This window comes from Urocitellus parryii, chromosome X (genome assembly GCF_045843805.1).
Source record: "Urocitellus parryii isolate mUroPar1 chromosome X, mUroPar1.hap1, whole genome shotgun sequence".
Classification (NCBI taxonomy): domain Eukaryota; kingdom Metazoa; phylum Chordata; class Mammalia; order Rodentia; family Sciuridae; genus Urocitellus; species Urocitellus parryii.
The window spans coordinates 32,481,614-32,500,160 of record NC_135547.1 but is presented as its reverse complement, the minus strand read 5'-3'; the positions used below and the strand labels follow the sequence as shown (position 1 = coordinate 32,500,160).

Genomic DNA, 18,547 nt, shown 5'->3' with positions numbered 1-18,547 from the left:
AGCTGAGACAAAAGGATTATTTGAGCCCAGGAGTTTGAGACCAGCTAGGCAACACAGCAAGAGCTCATCTTAAATAGAAAAAAGAAAGAAATGTAACATTTCTTATAAGGTAGTTATGCCTGGCAGTTCTGTGGAGATGAAGACTCAATTAACATATTCCACAAACTTCCTTGAAGACAACCAGCAATAATTATCACCAATGAGGTTAAACATGGTCAAGCATTTTCTTCCTTGAATAAAATTTATAAATATTCACTCATCCAAACTGTTTAATGTTCTACATTCTGATTACTTGAGTCTTGCCAAAAAAAGATACTTAATAAAAGAAAGTCAACTCGGGCAATAATAGGATGCCTCAGACCAAAATGACATTAAATGTTTTTATTGAACAGAAAAAAGATAAAACATGGAAGTTGAATTCTTTGAGCAAAAGCAGCTCTCCAGGTGAAGCTGCTATACTTTGTGCTAAATAACCTTATGAATTGAGAGTATACAGAATACACAGAATATGTAAGTTATCTCAACAGCAAAGGAGAAGGAGAAGAATACAATTTTTAAGATAAAATTGGGTCAAGTGACAACTTTAGTTGCTCAAAATTTCTAGCCCTTATCCACCTAAATTCATATGATTCTACACATGTGTATTCAGTATGTGCACACTGAATTCCCATTTTAATGGAAGCTGCTTTTAAAAGATTTTTTGAAATTTCATATTTATTTGATGTGACACTCAATGTTTAGAAATCCATATCCAAGTATGTGTGTATGCATTTGCGCACACTTTAAAAACCCCAAACCTTTTTTTTATAAGTAGAGGGGTCATGCTTTTTTAAAGTTAACATTGGTGAATTTCAGTTATTTCTCCTGTGTGTCTAAGAAACTTTATATGTTCTCAATGCACCCACACAGTCAAGTGGGTTGACAGATACATCAAAAATACTTCATGAAAAGAGGGAGGTAGCTCATGCGAGTTGGCAACCTTTTGTGTATTGTTTCCTGCTAGAACTGCTAGAGCAGGCTGCCTCCCTTTGACATCTTACAGTCAAAGATGAAAGGAAAACTTTTTACTTTGAAGCCTAGTGAGCACAGTTGTACATTTACTATAATCCACCTTCAAATTGGCTTATAATGTAAGATGACAAATACCTTACACCCAGTACACAGCATTAAAAAGTACTGAAGAAACAGTTCATAGACAATACTTTTTTTCATATGTTAAACAGCTTCTATGGGATACATTTCCAGGATGGTTTTATTACCACTTTATAAACATTCTAGTCCAAACGAACAGCACAAATAACATCAATGTTGTCTTTTTTCCAATATCAGTATCAATTACTGGAGGCTAATCCTAACAGATATACTACTTAAGGGGAGAAAAAGAAGAGAATCATGACACATTGCAAAGATAGGACTACAGCATCTTAGTTGTAGGGATGATCTTAAGGTGCAGAAAGAGGGGACTCTCTAGAAGGTGATGGTGTGGTTTCTTCAGGTGGAAAAACTGTGAGCGTACAAGCTCGAATACCACCAAGGGATTCTGGGAGATCAAAAACTTTATGCCATTCATCTTTGTCTGGATCATATTTCTGCACTATCTCTACCATACAACGATTATTCCAAGAATATCCACCAACTACATAGATTTTGTTTTCAAAGACAGCAACCCCAACATCACTCTGCCCTCTTAACATGGCAGCAATTGGGGTCCACTGGTCAAGGATAGGTGAATAGTATTCACAGCTTAGGACATCATCATAATCACTGGTTCCTCTGAAATGATTGCCGCCAATGACATAGAGCCTTTCTCCCACTGTACACATGCAATGCAGACCTCGGACAGTGGTCATTGGTGCCTTCTGGATCCATTTGTCAGTATCAGGGTCAAAGCACATGAGCTCCTTTTGGAAAGTGTCATGAGTAATTCCTCCTAAAGAATGAGAATAATAGACATGAGGTAAAGAGATCATAAAAATGGAAAAGTAAAGGCTAGTATAGATAATCACCTTTTAGCTATGTTTTGTGGCATAGTATAGTTTATCAATAGTGTTTTTATAATATTTGCTCTCTATAAATATTCTTTAGGTTAAAAATAAAGAAAATACGACTTTCATCTTCTTATAGAATGAAAAAAAAGCTTATATCGCTGCAATGACTTTGTTAAATTAAGGACCTATCATACATAAGAGGCTTTATCAAGTAAAATATATATTTTGGCGACTAGTACAGTTGGGTTTGCAGTAAATGCAAACTACATTCACTCCTTATTGCTTTTTAGTGGGCACCCTCTGGTGCTGAACACTGGGCTATAAGAACACTTTAAATTCCAGGTCCCCATTTTCTCTCTTGTCAAATAAGAATATCCACCACAGTTTTCTCATTACGATTGGGACTATGAAATGAGATATTTATAAAAATGCTTTAAAAATGTTGGAAGTCTTATGCAAATAATGTACAAGCTTATAAGGATATACAGAATTGTTTGTTTTTGTGGAGTTTTTGGTAGATGGAATAAGGATGAGTAATGCCATCTGCTATTGGAAAATATATTTAAAAAGTTAAAGAATTGGAATGCTGAATCTATGTAGAAATTTATTTCTGCAGCATTTTGCTGCTCATATATTAAGTCCAAATCATCTAAAAAGTGTATATTCTTATATCACACATAAATCAGTTTGTACAATGAATATGAACATATCAGACTGTATCTTTTTTCAGACAAAGCTAATCTTTAACCATATCATTCAAAACTCTACTATCAAGTAGCCAAATGGCAATCACTATTTGCTGTTGCTTTATAGTATTATTCTATGCTTTAAAGAATTCCCAGAAAGCAAAATAGTATTCATTGGTTTGAAAATCAGCTTGCTTCCTTTCCTACCCTTGATTTGGAAGGTCATTTCTGCAATATTTCCCAGTTATGCTAAAGCACCACTAAAACAATTCAGGTGTCATTCCCCCCCCCCCAAGGGGATTTGGAGCTCTCATTATAATGGTATAGCAGCAACACACATAAAATAGGTAGATGGTATAAATCATTGACTAGTAGAGCATATGATTTCCTGGATGGCTCTTTCAATATAAGACATCCTATAGTTTCTCATGAATTTAACACCAGAAACCTGCCAATCACACACTAAAGGCCTTTCTCTGATCCTTCTTGATTACAGATTTCATAAGGCAGTGTTCAGACCACAAACAATCCCTTAATGCCTTTGTTCTCTAATAATGCAATTGCTGGATTAGCACTGCCAGGCCTTCGAATAAGGTAAAAAAAATGTCATAGGCAGACTGTATGAGTGCCAAATGATAAGAACCTGCCTAACAAAATTAAATGTCAATATCAGTGGTGATCATTACATTAAGCAAGGTTTTCTTCTTCTAAATGCTATAGAAGGATGATTTGAACATCAACAATTTGAGAGTGAGTTATTATTGGAACCCTGAATAAAGAGTAGCCATTTCAAATTTTTAATAGAAAATATCTCTGCATGTGCCTGAAATACAGATACTTAGCACAGAATTATTCCTGTAATGATACCATAGGAGAACTGCATTGCAATAATAAGGAAAAAAGAAATGTATTTACTATAGATTACACCAAAATACTGAACATTATGCATTATTATGCATGTTTAATGCATAGTAGAGTTTATGTTATATAATTATATATTTCCTTACATAGTTCACCTAAATTTTAAATAAAATAAATTAGTTGGTGCTATATGTGAATAGTGTTTATTATAATACAGGGTATGGGAACTGGAAAATAAACTGGAGAATCTGAATGCTTTCCAATTTCTTCTAAGCTACACATTTATAACAAGATTGGTTTGCTGCTAGTCTTACAAACTTATAGAATGCCTAAAGCATGTTTACACAAATGTATATACAATAATAACTTCTTAAGCCAACATTAATTTATATTTTGATTATCCATTTTCTGAATTATTACTATCAGTATATACAAAGAAGATCATATAGTTAAAAGTACACATATATTGTGTTCACATGACATTTTTTTACCTGAAATATACATCACTCCTCCATACACAGTTCCAGCATGTCCATAGTGAGGCTCACTCATTTTGGCAACATAGGTCCATTCATTTGTTCTTGGATTATAACATTCTACCGTAGCTATTTTAAAAATTCAAAGAAAATAACGTGACTTTCAATCTCAAATTTAGCAACTTTTTTCTTTAGGCATAAAAATAATTATATATACATATCTGAGACACATATATGCGAGATCCACGGGGGCTCTTATAACAATTATTGAGATTATATTAATATGAACCATTAATAAAGTATTACATTAGACTAGATTATATAAGAGTCTAATACATTTCTGTCATTGCAGAACTAGCTAAGATTTCTTTTCCTTGGGAATCTGGTTACATCTTTACAATTTGACATTTCTTGAATTTCTTTGCTATGAAAATATGAGAAGAAAACATGAAAAATATCACAAGTAAGGAAGAACACCTCAATCATGGGTCTCCCTATTGACATACCATATAGGAACAAATATAAATATATATGAAGCAAAGTTATAAACTTAGAGTGAAAGTATATGTACTGTCTGGTTTATGTCCTAAAGCCTATTGTTTTATTTCATACTCAGACTACAAAATACAATGACAATAATTTTTCCACATGTCATGGCAATCAGTACCTCTCTTAACCTGAAGATGATTGGCGGTATAAAATGAAGTTAAGAACTTAATTAAAGGTACTTCTTATCAGCAATAAATTTATCATCTTTAAAAAAATCATTTTGGGGGAGTGACCTCAACTTTCTTAAATATCTTTCAATCAGTCTGTTGTAACCTCAAGATCAGAACAATGACATTCCAGGCAGATGAAAAACGTAATCATTTTTTAAAACGCAGAAAGAAATAGGGCTGCTATGGGGACTGTGGTCAAAAGCATAAGTCTAGATTGACTCAAAATGTTCACATTACTTATTGTGGACGCTGCCAAATGATAATAGTATTTCTTGCCTTCCTCAACCCTGTTTTTTTTTTTTCTTGCTAATAGAACCATAACAATACTCATGGAATCACTGCATCAAGTCCCCAAAGTAAAAATAATTTTGAAGGTTCCCCTGAAGCTTTGGTCAGCCAGATGATATATTTCTACAGGGTAACACGTAAACAGAAGCATACTGAACATGGCTATTTGATCAAGTCACTGGAATAAGGTCTAGCTACTTAAAGCCAAATGCAATCCTAACAGAGAATCAACCTTTGAATAAGATTCTCTACTTACTAAATACAGGTAAAAGGGAGGAAAAGACATACACAAATTATTTTTCTGTTGCATCCACTAATTTCATTTCTTCATCAAATTAATTTAATGCAAATTAATTTTTCTCCCACAATCAAACCTATATTTTACCACTTTTCATATGCCTTTACTGCTTTTCTGCTTACTATAGGTTTAAATTTTCAGTCTTATTTCAGAGTTTTACTATTTTCATCTCATCTTAATCTGCTCTCTTGCTGGTTTTGTTCATTATTTCAGGCCTGGATCCTTACCAACACTATTTATTCTAAATCCTTCTATCAAATAGCAGGATCCTATAAATCTTTCCTCAAAATAAAGGCTACTTTCACAATTAATAACCAGTTAAACTGCCAGAAGCCCCAATATATTTTTTTTACTATTTCCAGGCACTGAATGTCTTTTTAGGTTTTATTTTATTTTTAATTGACATATAATAATTGTACATATTTATGGGGCACAATGTGATGTTTTGATATATGAATACATTTAGATGTGTGTATATTATTATTATGTAATGATCAAATCAGGGTAATTAACATATCTGTCACCTCAAACATTTATTATTTCTTTGTAGTAAGATGTCTTTTTAAATATTCATTTCCATTTGCCTTTAGCATGACTTTTGCCTAACTACTAAGCAAATCCTACTGAATGAACATTATTATCTCTCTCTCTCTCTCTCTCTCTCTCTCTCTCTCTCTCTCTCTCTCCATTTTAACAGGGTGCCTAGCATATTGATTGGTGTGTGGCACTAGCAAAGTAATTAATGGTAGAATTTTCTATGATAAAGCAATCTAATTACACATAACAGGAAAAAAAAAAGTTTTAAAAGACTTCCAGAGATCGTCTTCTTCATCTATTTGAAGTCAAAGACAGGTTTGACTACAGTTGTAAGTTTTTCTTAATGCACAACTCTGCCTTGAACTTTGAAATTTCTAAATCATAACTGTCCTTTCCCATGTCTAATTCAAATGGTCTTGGGATGAATTCCATTAGGCTCCTCTTTTTCTTTCTATGGTGGAGTTAGAAAAAAAAATGGGGGGCGGGTACTGGGGATTGAACTCAGGGGCACTGGACCACCAAGCCACATCCCAAGGCCTATTTTGTGTATATTTAGAGACAGGGTCTCACTGAGTTGCTTAGTGCCTCACTTTTGCTGAGGCTGGCTTTGAACTCAAGAACCTGTCTCAGCTTCCAGAGCCACTGGGATTACAGGCATGCGCCACCATGCCCAGTAGAGTTAGAAATAGTTAATCACTCTTAATTGTTGTTAATATTTTCTGATACAAAAGATAATGATGTTTTTCTGTCACTGAATTATATTTTTTCCTAATAAGGTTCATAAGAATCCATCTAGAAGACTTTCTCACACAGAAGACTCTAAATGCAGGATGGATATTAACCACCAATAACACAATAACTATAAAATAGTTCATCATCCCTAAACTTTTCTTCTTCCATTTAATAATCTGTCTTCTTCAGCTTTTCTAGTCCTTCAGTCTTTTTGTTAGCCTTTAGATTTTCTCTATACAAAATTGTTGTTATTAGTAAAATCAATAATATTTAGTTGAAAAAGAAATGCATCTAATTAAAAAGAAAACATGCTCCTGTTTCTATCTTCCATAATTACAAAACAATCAGATACAGATTGATGCCAATAACTTTTATGGGAAGAGGGGGTAAGGGATGATGCAGAGGAATGATTTGGAGCCCCAAAGCGATGGCTCTATCATAACCTATGAGAGTTGGGAATGATAAGGGGGCAACCAGAAATTTCTAGAGCATGGGTCAACAAACTTCAGCCTGTGGGCCAAATTTTTGTATGGCCCACAAGATAACAATATAAATGCTTTTACATTTTTAAAGTATTGAATAAGAATTGAAAGACTATTTTGAAACATACAAAAACACATGAAATTTCAAATTTCATTGGTTATAAATCATGCTATTTTGAACCTAGCCTCACCCATTTGCACTATAATAGCAGAATTGAGTGGCAGATTTTGACTCACAAAAACAAAAATAAACACTTCTTGGACCTTTACAGAAGCTTAATGACCACTAATCTAGATATTTGATTTCAGGAGTCTAGGGACCTGGTGTGTGAGTTAGAGAACCTCACCATTTTAAGAATTACATTCAGTTTGGTTATTTCATATTTATCAGGGGTCCTTATTTTCTCAGATGATTCCACTGGGGTCCCGAATTGGACCCAAAGGATGATGTGAAACTTACTTGTTCTTTAAGATTTGACCTGAAGAAAATAATTTGCACTCTGAAGGCTCCCATTGAGCAGGGATGGTCTTTAAAATCCTAGGGTGCTGCTTAGTGTTCAGGAAAAGCCCAGATCCATTAAATAATATGGAGCCATTTTGCACATTTTAGTAATTTTATTGTATATTTATTTGGGAAATCAAACATGTTTTCTATAAGTTATTTTATTACTTGAAATCTTGACTTATTAATATTTAACTGAAGTGAAAGATATCACAGCTGTCATATTCTTCTTCAATATAAAAAACCTCAATGGAAGATCAATTTCTCACATGACATAATTTTGAAAGATGCTAGAAATAACTGAATCCTTTTTCACTTAAGTGACAGCTCCTGTAAGTTTCCCCTAGTTTCCCATTGTAACTAATGTCAGGGAAAGCAACATTTCCAAAGGATTGTATTTCAGCAATAAGCCAGGCCTGCAGACATACTGCTAGTCTTTCTTTGATGTACTATGGACTTAGCTTTTCTTTAGGTCCATACAATCCACAAAAATGATTTTAATAAGCCAAATATATTACAATGATCAAAAATATCTTACAAATTTTCCAGTTTTCTTTTTATAAATACACAAAGAAAATGGTTATTTGTACATGGAAAATAAACGATGTGCTAATAAACTTGCTAAACTCTTAAATAACTTCTGTATCAGTCCCTTTTCTTGCTACCCATTGCCACCCCTTTTCCATTGACACAGGCATATGAATATGCCAATGTATTCAGTTGTAAGATAGAAATGCTCCTTTATTATACAAATAATTAATAAGATATTAGTGGGTGTGGAGAGGGATGCATTAAAAAAAAAACAGTGGCTGGGGAGGCTGAGGCAGGAGGATCAGAAGTTCAAAGCCAACATTCACAAAAACAAAACGCTAAGCAACTCAGTGAGACCCTTGTCTCTAATAAAAAAAACAATAGGGCTGTGGATGTGGTTCAGTGGTCAAGTGCCCCTGAATCCAATCTCTGGTACCCAGAAAAAATAACAACAAAAAAAAATCCAACAACCTGTGGAGCAGAAGAAAAGTTTAAAAACTCAGTCTCTGGATTGAGAATTCTGAAATATAAACAAAAGTTTTTTTAGAACCAAAATCTACTATTCTGCAAAAACATTGGGATCAGGAAAACTGAAAAGGGCAGCTGAACATTTTTTTCTTATTTATAAAAAGAGATTATTTTCAATGGGTAGATTCCAGAAGAACTTGTTGATATTATTTACTATGAACAGAGGTAATCAGGAAAAATTACATCACATTTGGTTACCTTGATAATACAGAATATGAAAAAAAAATGGGACAATCCACTCCTTGCCCCCTCTTAAATATAATATAGGAGAAAGTCAAAGGGAGTATAGGAGGTGGCCTGGGGAACAGGGAATGTTCTTATTTAAATAATGATGTTTTAAGTAATGATGTTTTTTAAGGGGTGGGAGCTGAACCGGGGATTGAACTCAGGGTACTCAATCACTGAGCCACATCCCCAGCCCTATTTTATATTTTACTTAGAGACAGGGTCTCACTGAGTTGCTTAGCACCTCGCTTTCCCTGAGGCTGGCTTTGAACTCATGATCCTCCTGCCTCAGCCTCCCAAGCCACTGGGATTACAGGTATGTGCCATTGCACTGGGCTTAAGTAATGATTCTTTTTTTACCAGAAAGCTCTCTTGGAATTCTGACCTTCAATTTGAGTACACTTAAAAGTTACAACTGCTAACATATTTTAACTTAAAATATTTAGTATTTTAAGAATGTATTTGCTGGATATGCTGGTTTTAAGGGAGGCAACCATTTTCTATAAATGTTTAGTTACTTAGATTACATATCATTTCAAATTGGATAAAATATCAAAAGATTAATTGGAGAGTTATTTCTTGGCATGGAGAGTTGGTATCTACATTATAATCAGATTGCAGTTTTGAAAATGCAGTTTAGGAAACAAGATAAAAATGAACCTATATCATCTAGAGGGGGATTTTTTTTTAAAGAAAGTCATCCTTAGGGTCAGTTTGGGGGATTTTATTTTTCAAGCCTAAATATAATCAAATGGTTAATACTGATTTAGGAATAGCTCACAAAGGCATGATTTACTTGCTTCTTTTCACTTAGAAGACTATTTTCATCAGAGGTAGAGAGCTGGTATCTAAAAGTTGTGATCAAAGAAGACTGTGCATATGCCACCTGCACAGTGGGGTAGTTTCTTTCCTATTCCTAGCTGGGTACAATGTGAGAGAAACACAAAGAGTACAGGGATGAGTCAGAAAAAGGGGGATGCTAACTTTTTAGCTTTATGTAAAGACTCTCTTTGGCCTGAAGATAATAAATCCCAGAAGTGTAAGGCTCCTAATTAATATTAGAAAGAATATATTGAAAACAGTTATTGCATATTAACATTGGTGATAACATTAACAAACAAGCACTGATTTGAGGAGGAAAAAGAAGCTATTTCCTTTGAGAATAGAAGTTTCAAAATAACCACTGACTGCCTGAGTTAATGACCTATAATTTATGAAATCTTAAAGAATTTCATATACTAATTGTATTTCTAAGAAACCACAATACTGCATCTCCTGGATATTTTTACATACCATAAATTTACATAGTAAAATAACATGAAAATAATATGTATGGGTTGACTGAGGAGACCTGAAATGACAATTCTACACTGAAGTCACTAATGCCTCAAATGCTTTTAAAAGTCTGATTAATAAAGTATGTTGGGAAACATATGTACTTGGTGATCATGCCACCTGGTCCAAAAATCTAGAAAGTTTGGTCTTAGGGAAAAAATATGGTAACAACAAGGGGGAAAACTGGGTGATAAAGATGAGTAGCATTAAGAGCATGACACTAACAAGAAGGAGTTTTAAAAACAGAAAAGTATAGGAGCTGAGAGTAGTACTTTTCCCCAATACATAACGTAGTCTTACATCCATTCAACTACCTTTCATTTTTTAGAATACTGGGAAGAAAAGATTCTGAGAAGTACTCTGAATTTATCCAGAGCCAATGCCAACATATACAATATGTTGACCTTCCCCAGTATTATGGAGCCTGGAATACTGGCCAACTACAAGGACTCTACAACAGAAAGTCAAAGAAGGCAGGTAAAAAATAATAATAATCACAGATATATGTCACAATATAAAATGAAGTCTTCCTGCCTTTCTTTCTAGACAAGCTATATTATCCCATTTGGTCTAAAATAACAAAATTATACATTTTAAGTTAAATTTATCTAGCCAAATTATTTTTATGTTCAAGTTTACTTATCAATAGTCATGGAGAGACAGCAAATACCATTGAATAGCTTACTAGGTCAGTTTACAATGAAGGAAAACTGATATTTCAACAAGAAAATAAGTTTTAAAACTAATAGTCACAGATCATAATACCATAAATAAACTTTAGATAATATTGAACTTCGTACATTAATCTATAAAGAGCATTATCTTGCTATATAGCCTCTAATAGAGGACAAACTATGGAACTAGACAAACAACAAAAGTCAGTTCTCTGTAATGAATGATTTTAACCTATTCAGTAAAATATCCTAGTGGGCTTCTAAAACTGGAAAATGAGGAAACACCCCAAACTTCTGCTCAAGATTCTATTAGAATTTAAACTAATTGAATGCACTTCTTAGTTGAATTTTCAAGATGAAAACTGTACATCCTGCACAAATAAAATGTTCTGCAACATATGCATGTATTAAGAAGATAAAATTTGCACTCTGGCCAACTATATCTGTCCAGACAAGCTATACAGATGGTCTCTAATATTTTTAAAGAAAAAAATGTTTTAAAATGAAACCCTAGCTACATTTTGTCTATACTTGTACTGAACTGTTTATTTTATGATTGAAAATGGATTTCTGGGTAAAAAAAGAAATTGGTCTCTATGCATAAAAGTAAATGTGTACACTTACGCAGTTCCCCAGCTGCATTTCGCCCACCGACCGCATACAGATATCCTTTGAGGGCACTTAGGTGGAAGAATGTGCGCTTTTCATTTAAAGATGCAACTTGCATCCATTTATTGTATCGAGGATCGAATCTGAACACTGTATCGACTGCTGTTTTTCCTTTTGTGTCATAATTACTCTGTCCACCAACAACATAGAGGAAATTTCCAATGACGGCAATGCCATGCTGGTACCTTGGAGCATCCATGGGGGCTAGGGACTTCCACTCATGGGCCTTCTCATCATACATGCGCAATTCCTTACTGACAACCAGCTGCTGTCTCAGCACACCTCCTAGGGTAACCAAATGAGTGGTGTCAGACCGAATGGCAGTCCTGTCTGACTGCATAACTGGCTGCATGTATGGCATCATTTGGTAATTGCTGGCTTCCAAAAGCAAATTCACGCAAGTATTGTCAGTTCTCATGAAATCCACTGTTTGCACGTAATTAATGAGCTCCTGTGGTGTCATCAGTGGAAATCGTATGTTCTTCATTAATTTTGCAGCAAAGTCCATCCGAGGCTCTTCCAGGCGAAGCCAGCGACAGGTAGCCTTAAAGAGCTCAAGTTCAGTGCAATGCTTAAGGCTATTACTGGAAAGCACAAAGGCAAGACGCTCGAAAGGGAGTTTCAAGAACTCCCCGGTGCTCAGCAATGCAGGAAAATTCTTTAAGACAAAACTGTTAACGTATTTATCCACTTCGGTCAGATTGTAGGTGTTGGCAATCCGCCCAACTTCGACACAATTGTCTAAAGTGACCTATTAAACCAATAAAAACAATTCAAACATGGCTACTTTCTTGACAGTCATCTCAAACAAATACCTGTTCTAGAATAAGAGTGAGTTATGCTTCTTATTGTTCATACAGATGCAAATAAAATTTTTATCTAAATGCATTATTGATCTAAAAAGAATACGCAAATGACCTTTACCTAATTCAGTAGAAAGGTGATTAAGACAAAATCATGGAATTTGCAGGGAAATGGATGGCACTAGAGCAGATTATGCTAAGTGAAGCTAGCCAATCCCTAAAAAACAAATGCCAAATGTCATCTTTGATATAAGGAGAGCAACTAAGAACAGAATAGGGAGGAAAAGCATGAGAAGAAGATCACCATTAAACAGGGATGAGAGGGGGGAGGGAAAGAGAGAGAGAAGGGAAATTGCATGGTAAAGGAAGGAGACCCTCATTGTTAAACAAAATTACATATAAGAGGATGTGAGGGGAAAGGGGAAAAAAACAAGAGAGAGAAATGAATTACAGTAGATGGGATAGAAAGAGAAGATGGGGGGGAGGGGGATAGTAGAGGATAGGAAGGGCAGCAGAATACAACAGTCACTAGTATGGCAGTATGTAAAAACGTGGATGTGTAACCGATGTGATTCTGCAATCTGTATTTGGGGTAAAAATGGGAGTTCATAATCCGTTTGAATCAAATGTATGAAATATGATATGTCAAGAGCTTTGTAATGTTTTGAACAACTAATAAAAAAAGAATTATAATGCAAAAAATAAAAATAAATAAAAATTTTTTAAAAAAGAGACAATGATCAGTGAGTAGATTACAAGTTAATCTAAGAAACAATGAGAAAACTTGACTGTGGCCAAAATAGTTTCCTTTCCTCAAAAAGTACCACACCCCACACAGGAAAAAAAAAACACTAATAAAATCTTTGCTAGATGGAAAATTTGGAAAAATTGAGGGTTATTAATTATGGTTCATGTCTATTCACTTCTGAGTCATAATTCTTAAAAGTACCACACAGCTAGCAGATCCACATACAGGAAAATTCCAATTCTTTAATATCCCTTTCATGTCAATAGGCATTTCTATCATTCATATTGGTTCCTTGAGGGCAGGAAGGATGTATCTATATCATTCATGCAGATTGGTTTGGGGTATATATTGCTTGTATCTGGGCAATGTATCTATCCTTAGGCACTCTCTTACTCTCAGCATATTCTAGCTCTGTTTGGAGTTAAAATGAGCCCATAATGATGTCCCCAGCATACACTAAAACACACTATAAAGCAAAAGAGCTGGCAAAAGAAAGAAGTTTAGAAGGATCCTTCTTCGCAGGATCTCTTTTCAATGTCTAATCACTGTCAAAAGGAAAATTATATCAGCAAATATAATGCAAGAAAAATTCACATAAGCAAACCCACTATACAAATGTCAGTACATGTATATGCAAGCACAGAGACAGGTCATAGACAAAGGACTCAAATGTGTACATGTGTATGTATTTTTAATTTTTTCGGGGTGTGTGTTCAATAAGTCACACAAAATTCATCAGTGCATTGTTAACTTATTGTTAGCAAATGTTTTAGATAGTTAAGACCAACTAATCCTTCTACTGACATTTCACTTAAAAGTTGAAATGAAGCTAAAAGTAAAATAACAGTCTGAATAAAATAACAGTCCAGTTAGGATGTTACAGCACTTAAAGCTTTGAAATTAGCTGGGTGTGGTGGTGCACACCTGTAATCCTAGTGACTTGGAAGGTTGAGGCAGGAGGATCACAAGTTCAAAGCCAGCCTCAGCAAAAGCAAGGTGCTAAGCAACTCAGTGAGACCCTGTCTCTAAATAAAATACAAAATAGTGCTAGGGATGTGGCTCAGTGGTTTAGTGCCCCTGAGTTCAATCCCTGGTACCCCTCCCCCCAAAAAAAGCTCTGACGTTAACACAAATTACAAATGGCTATTTTCCTAGATTTATTACTCAGAAAGAATTTGTACTCTTTTAAGCAATTGATTTGCTTTACAAACTTCTTCAAAATATCTGATTGCTTATTCTATTGTATCCATATATATAAAACTGCCTACAACATTACTGTAACACACAAGAACTAGGAAAATAAGAAATTATGGGCCTCTAAAAATGCATTGCTTAACACTGTATCTATACTTTGGATTTCTAATATGAATAATAGAAGTTCATGTTCATTCACTTATGACTTGTGGATTCATGTCTGATAAAATTTTAAGTTGTAGAAGTAGAATTAGAGATAACAATTGCCCAAATAACCCTAGGTAGTTAGGGGTAAGGGATCTACTTCCCAAAGCAAGTAAGAAATAGCCCTTCCTCAAGCGAAGGTAATTTGCACTTTTAAATATATTTACTAATATGGATAAGTAAAAAGTTGATGAAAGTACAAACATAATTCCCAAGTAAGCAGATTCTCATCATTATTATTATGAATACCAATAAAATCAACAAGGAATGGGGACTTTAAGCGAGCAAAATGTGATCACTAGTTGTTAGCCATCAAATTTAAATCTAAACTGAAACCCTCTAAAATAGACCAAGATTAAGATCAGAATCAAAATAATATAATTTAGAAATAGAATTAAGGTATTTGATTCTTTTATTTTAACCTCCTCAACTTTATCCAATGAGGAAAACCATTATTAAAATATTAGGAGATGGGCTGGGGATGTGGCTCAAGCGGTAGCGCGCTCACCTGGCATGCGCGGGGTGCTGGGTTCGATCCTCAGCACCACATAAAAATAAAATAAAGATGTTGTGTCCACCGAAAACTGAAAAATAAATATTAAGAATTCTCTCTCTCTCTCTCTCTCTCTCTCTCTCTCTTTAAAAAAAATATTAGGAGAGGGGCTGGGGCTGTAGCTTAGTGGTAGAGCGCTTGCCGTGCACGTGCGTGACCCTGTGTTCGATCCTCAGCACCACATAAAAATAAATGAATAAAATAAAGGTATTGTGCCCAACTACAACTAAAAAATAAATATTAAAAAAATATTAGGAGAGGGGCTGGGGCTGTAGCTCAGTGGCAAAGCACCTGAGGCACCAGGTTTAATCCTTAGCACCACATAAAAATAAGTAAATAAAGATATTGTAACCATCTACAACTAAAAAAAAATAAATATTAGGAGAATAAAACCTACCTTTTACTTAGTGGCATCTGTAAAATACTTCCTAATATATTATCACACTCATATATACTAATGTACAGAACTAGAAACAATTTTGACAGTCTACTTAATCAATACAGATAGTTCCCTACCCTCTTCCTAAAACTTGCAAAAGAATGTATTTTATAACCTTCTGAATCGTCATATTCTTCACAGAAGGAGTAAGTATTTTATAGTTCATTTACAACAGCTACCACAGAGTATATAGCAAAGATTAAAGTCTATGATTATCAACAATAACAATTAAATTTGCAATGATAGAAGGGATTAAAAGTGTAATGCCTGTTAAATTAACATAGCAAATTACGAGAATCTTACTCATTTAAAAATGAGTCACATAGGAAAAATATGTCCTAGAAAGTGAATTCTCATCAAGTGTGTGTATTCAAAGGTAAAACATTAATCATAGAATACAGAGATTAAAAAAGCAAAGTCTAGAATAATGGATAAAGATATAGTGGACCAAAAATTATGGAAATGATAAATAATTCCGGAAAAATACTGGATTATTCTACCATGGTTCATTTTAACCCACTTCCAAGTCATTATTTTTATTTTTAACTGATACCTAAAAGCAAAAAAATACATATTAATGAGGTACCAAGTAATGTTTTAATACTAATCTACATTGCATAATGTTCACATTAGGTTAAACATATTTATCTCCTCAAAGTTTTATCATTTCTATGTGCTGAGAACTTTCAAAATCAGTAATGATTGTCAAAATTGTCTCAACTAGCAAATCTCCAAAGAGATCAGATGGTATTAATAAATGAGTATGTGCAGTAACACAATACAATGTATGTATGTAATAGACTACATTACACATTGAAAACATAAAATATGAAACTTAAAGATTATTTTCAAAATTTCTAAGTAGAAAGAATACTAATTTCATCTGAATTCATCTAATTTCATCTGAAAACCTGGCCAAAATTCCAAAGGTACATTTGAAAACAAAGTTATAAGAGAAGTTAATCCAAATAATTATATTGGCATTTAAAAGGCTAGCACAGCAAAAAAAAAAAAAAAAAAAAAAAAAAGACAAAATTACTCAACCAAACATGAGAACCTATAAAATTGTTTTAAAAATAAACAAGTGCACATTTAAGTTCCCTTGACAAAAATTATTATACACTATTATAACCAAACAACCTTCATGGTCATCCTAATTAATGGCAGTGCCAACATCATAATTTTACAAGTGGTATTCTCGTTAATATACTAGTACTTACTATTGCTGTGCTGCTAAAATCACCTAATGCACCTAAACACTGCCATTAACATAATTTGGTATTTCAATGGCAGATTTCATCAGAAATCTATGATATTAATTCATTAAAGATCAGTGTATGATACAAATATATTTCCATATAGACAACAAAATTAATACCTGCTTTTGTACTCTTGAGGGATAAGCAAAGACTAAGTAAAATCTGGCAAAATTGGGATGACTCCTAAATCGTTCAACATATAAAATTATCCTGAGTGCTCTCTAGGTTATTAAAATGACACCCTGACATATAGTATAAACAATGCAGAAAAAGAAGCATGCCCACAGAAAAACACACAGATGAAATCAAGTAAGCTCCTTTGGAGGTGGGCAGAAGATGTAACAGGCATTTTTTCTCTCCCATAGGTGAGAACATCCCAGAACACAAGGAAGGAACATTTTTTTAATAAGAAAAACAAAGGGGTTGCTAAGGATGTAACTCAGCAAGCTTACCTAGCATGTGTGAGGCGCTGGGTTCAATCCCCAGTACCACAAAAAATAAATAAATAAATAAATAGACAAAGGGATGAATAAAAACAAAGTCTCTCCCAGTCTTTGCCTCTCTTCAGTTTCTAAATGCCTTTTGAAGTGAATGCTGATGGTCTCTCCAGTTAGAGGAATTCAATTTGATATTCCTTTTTAGGCTTTAAATGCACTTCTCTTATTGAATGCAGTGTTAGTTATTTACAATGGTCTCTCTGGTGCTTAAGTAGTTGAGACCAGATCAGGCTGCTTCTTCCCACACAGAGTCACAGATGGCAGATGGGAAGAATGAGTGGTCAAGGTTATAGACAGAGATGATAGTTAGAATATTTAACAACCAGTTAACATGGGTACCAACCAAACAGAGTAGATGGATGACCATAAACAACCACTATTGGGGCCATCTAGGTGGTATTAATCAATATCAGCTCTGGAAATAAGGAAGACAAGACTGGTTTTAAAGGGAAGGGGAAAAGTTTTTGTTCACTACTTACTCTAATTAAGTAAGAAACATTTTCTCTAACTTAAATCTCTCCAAAGTAGATTTTTTTTTTTCTGAAAAGATCTCTCTACACATTTTTAATGGATAAATCCAATTTAGAATAAATCCAAGGAATGGAAAACATATATACTGTTCAAGAAGTTCATACAACAAAAAGAATGACCCCAAAGCAAAATAAATGGTCTTTTTCCAATGATTTTTGATTCTCTCATTTTACCTTGAGAGAACCAAATTCCTTCTCCTTTTTGCCTGTCTCCTACATATGTATCTCCTTTATTTTCTGTTTCTAACTCTTTATTACTTCCAGCCACACCCATAAGATTTCTTTCCATTTCATTGTGAGCCCTCCACTCCTATTGCTAATAATAAACACACAAGTAGAACCAGTGATATACCTATATTAAGAGTGAAAAATACAACTTTTTTTTCAGTACTGCAGATTGAACCCAGGGGTGCTTTATCACTGAGTTACATCCCCAGTCTTTTTTATTTTTTATTTTGAGAAAGAATCTCACCAAGTTGCCAAGGCTGGCCTGGAAAGTACCATTCTTCTGCCTTAGCCTCCCAAATTGCTGGAATTTCAGGCATGAGCCATTATGCCCATCTTAAAAATATTTTAAATAAAGAACATCACCAAGTCTAAAGCACTAAGGAATCTGTATTGTCTGATTAAATGTGTTTATATAAAAGGAAAATGGTTTCTTTGTCAACGTCATTCCAGTTTGTTTATTCTGTATATTCAAATTGTAATATATCTAGTTCAATTACAAAATCCTATATCAGCAAACTAATGTTAAAATATTAAATTGAGTTTATTCTGTGAGCTAGCCTG

General features: G+C 34.1%; 1 protein-coding gene across 2 annotated transcripts in view; it reads right to left on the bottom strand.

The window, feature by feature from the left end:
* Positions 1–366: 366 nt before the first annotated feature.
* Klhl13 (kelch like family member 13) overlaps positions 367–18,547 on the bottom strand; it is a 178,271-nt gene continuing 160,090 nt past the window's right edge. For both annotated transcript variants that reach the window (XM_026413623.2, XM_026413622.2), the window contains 3 exons: positions 11,487–12,282; positions 4,027–4,140; positions 367–1,930 (listed from right to left, as the gene is read on the bottom strand). In XM_026413623.2, the coding sequence (XP_026269408.1) occupies positions 1,443–1,930; positions 4,027–4,140; positions 11,487–12,282 (1,398 nt within the window). In that variant the 3' untranslated portion in view covers positions 367–1,442. The remainder of the gene's footprint in view (positions 1,931–4,026; positions 4,141–11,486; positions 12,283–18,547) is intronic.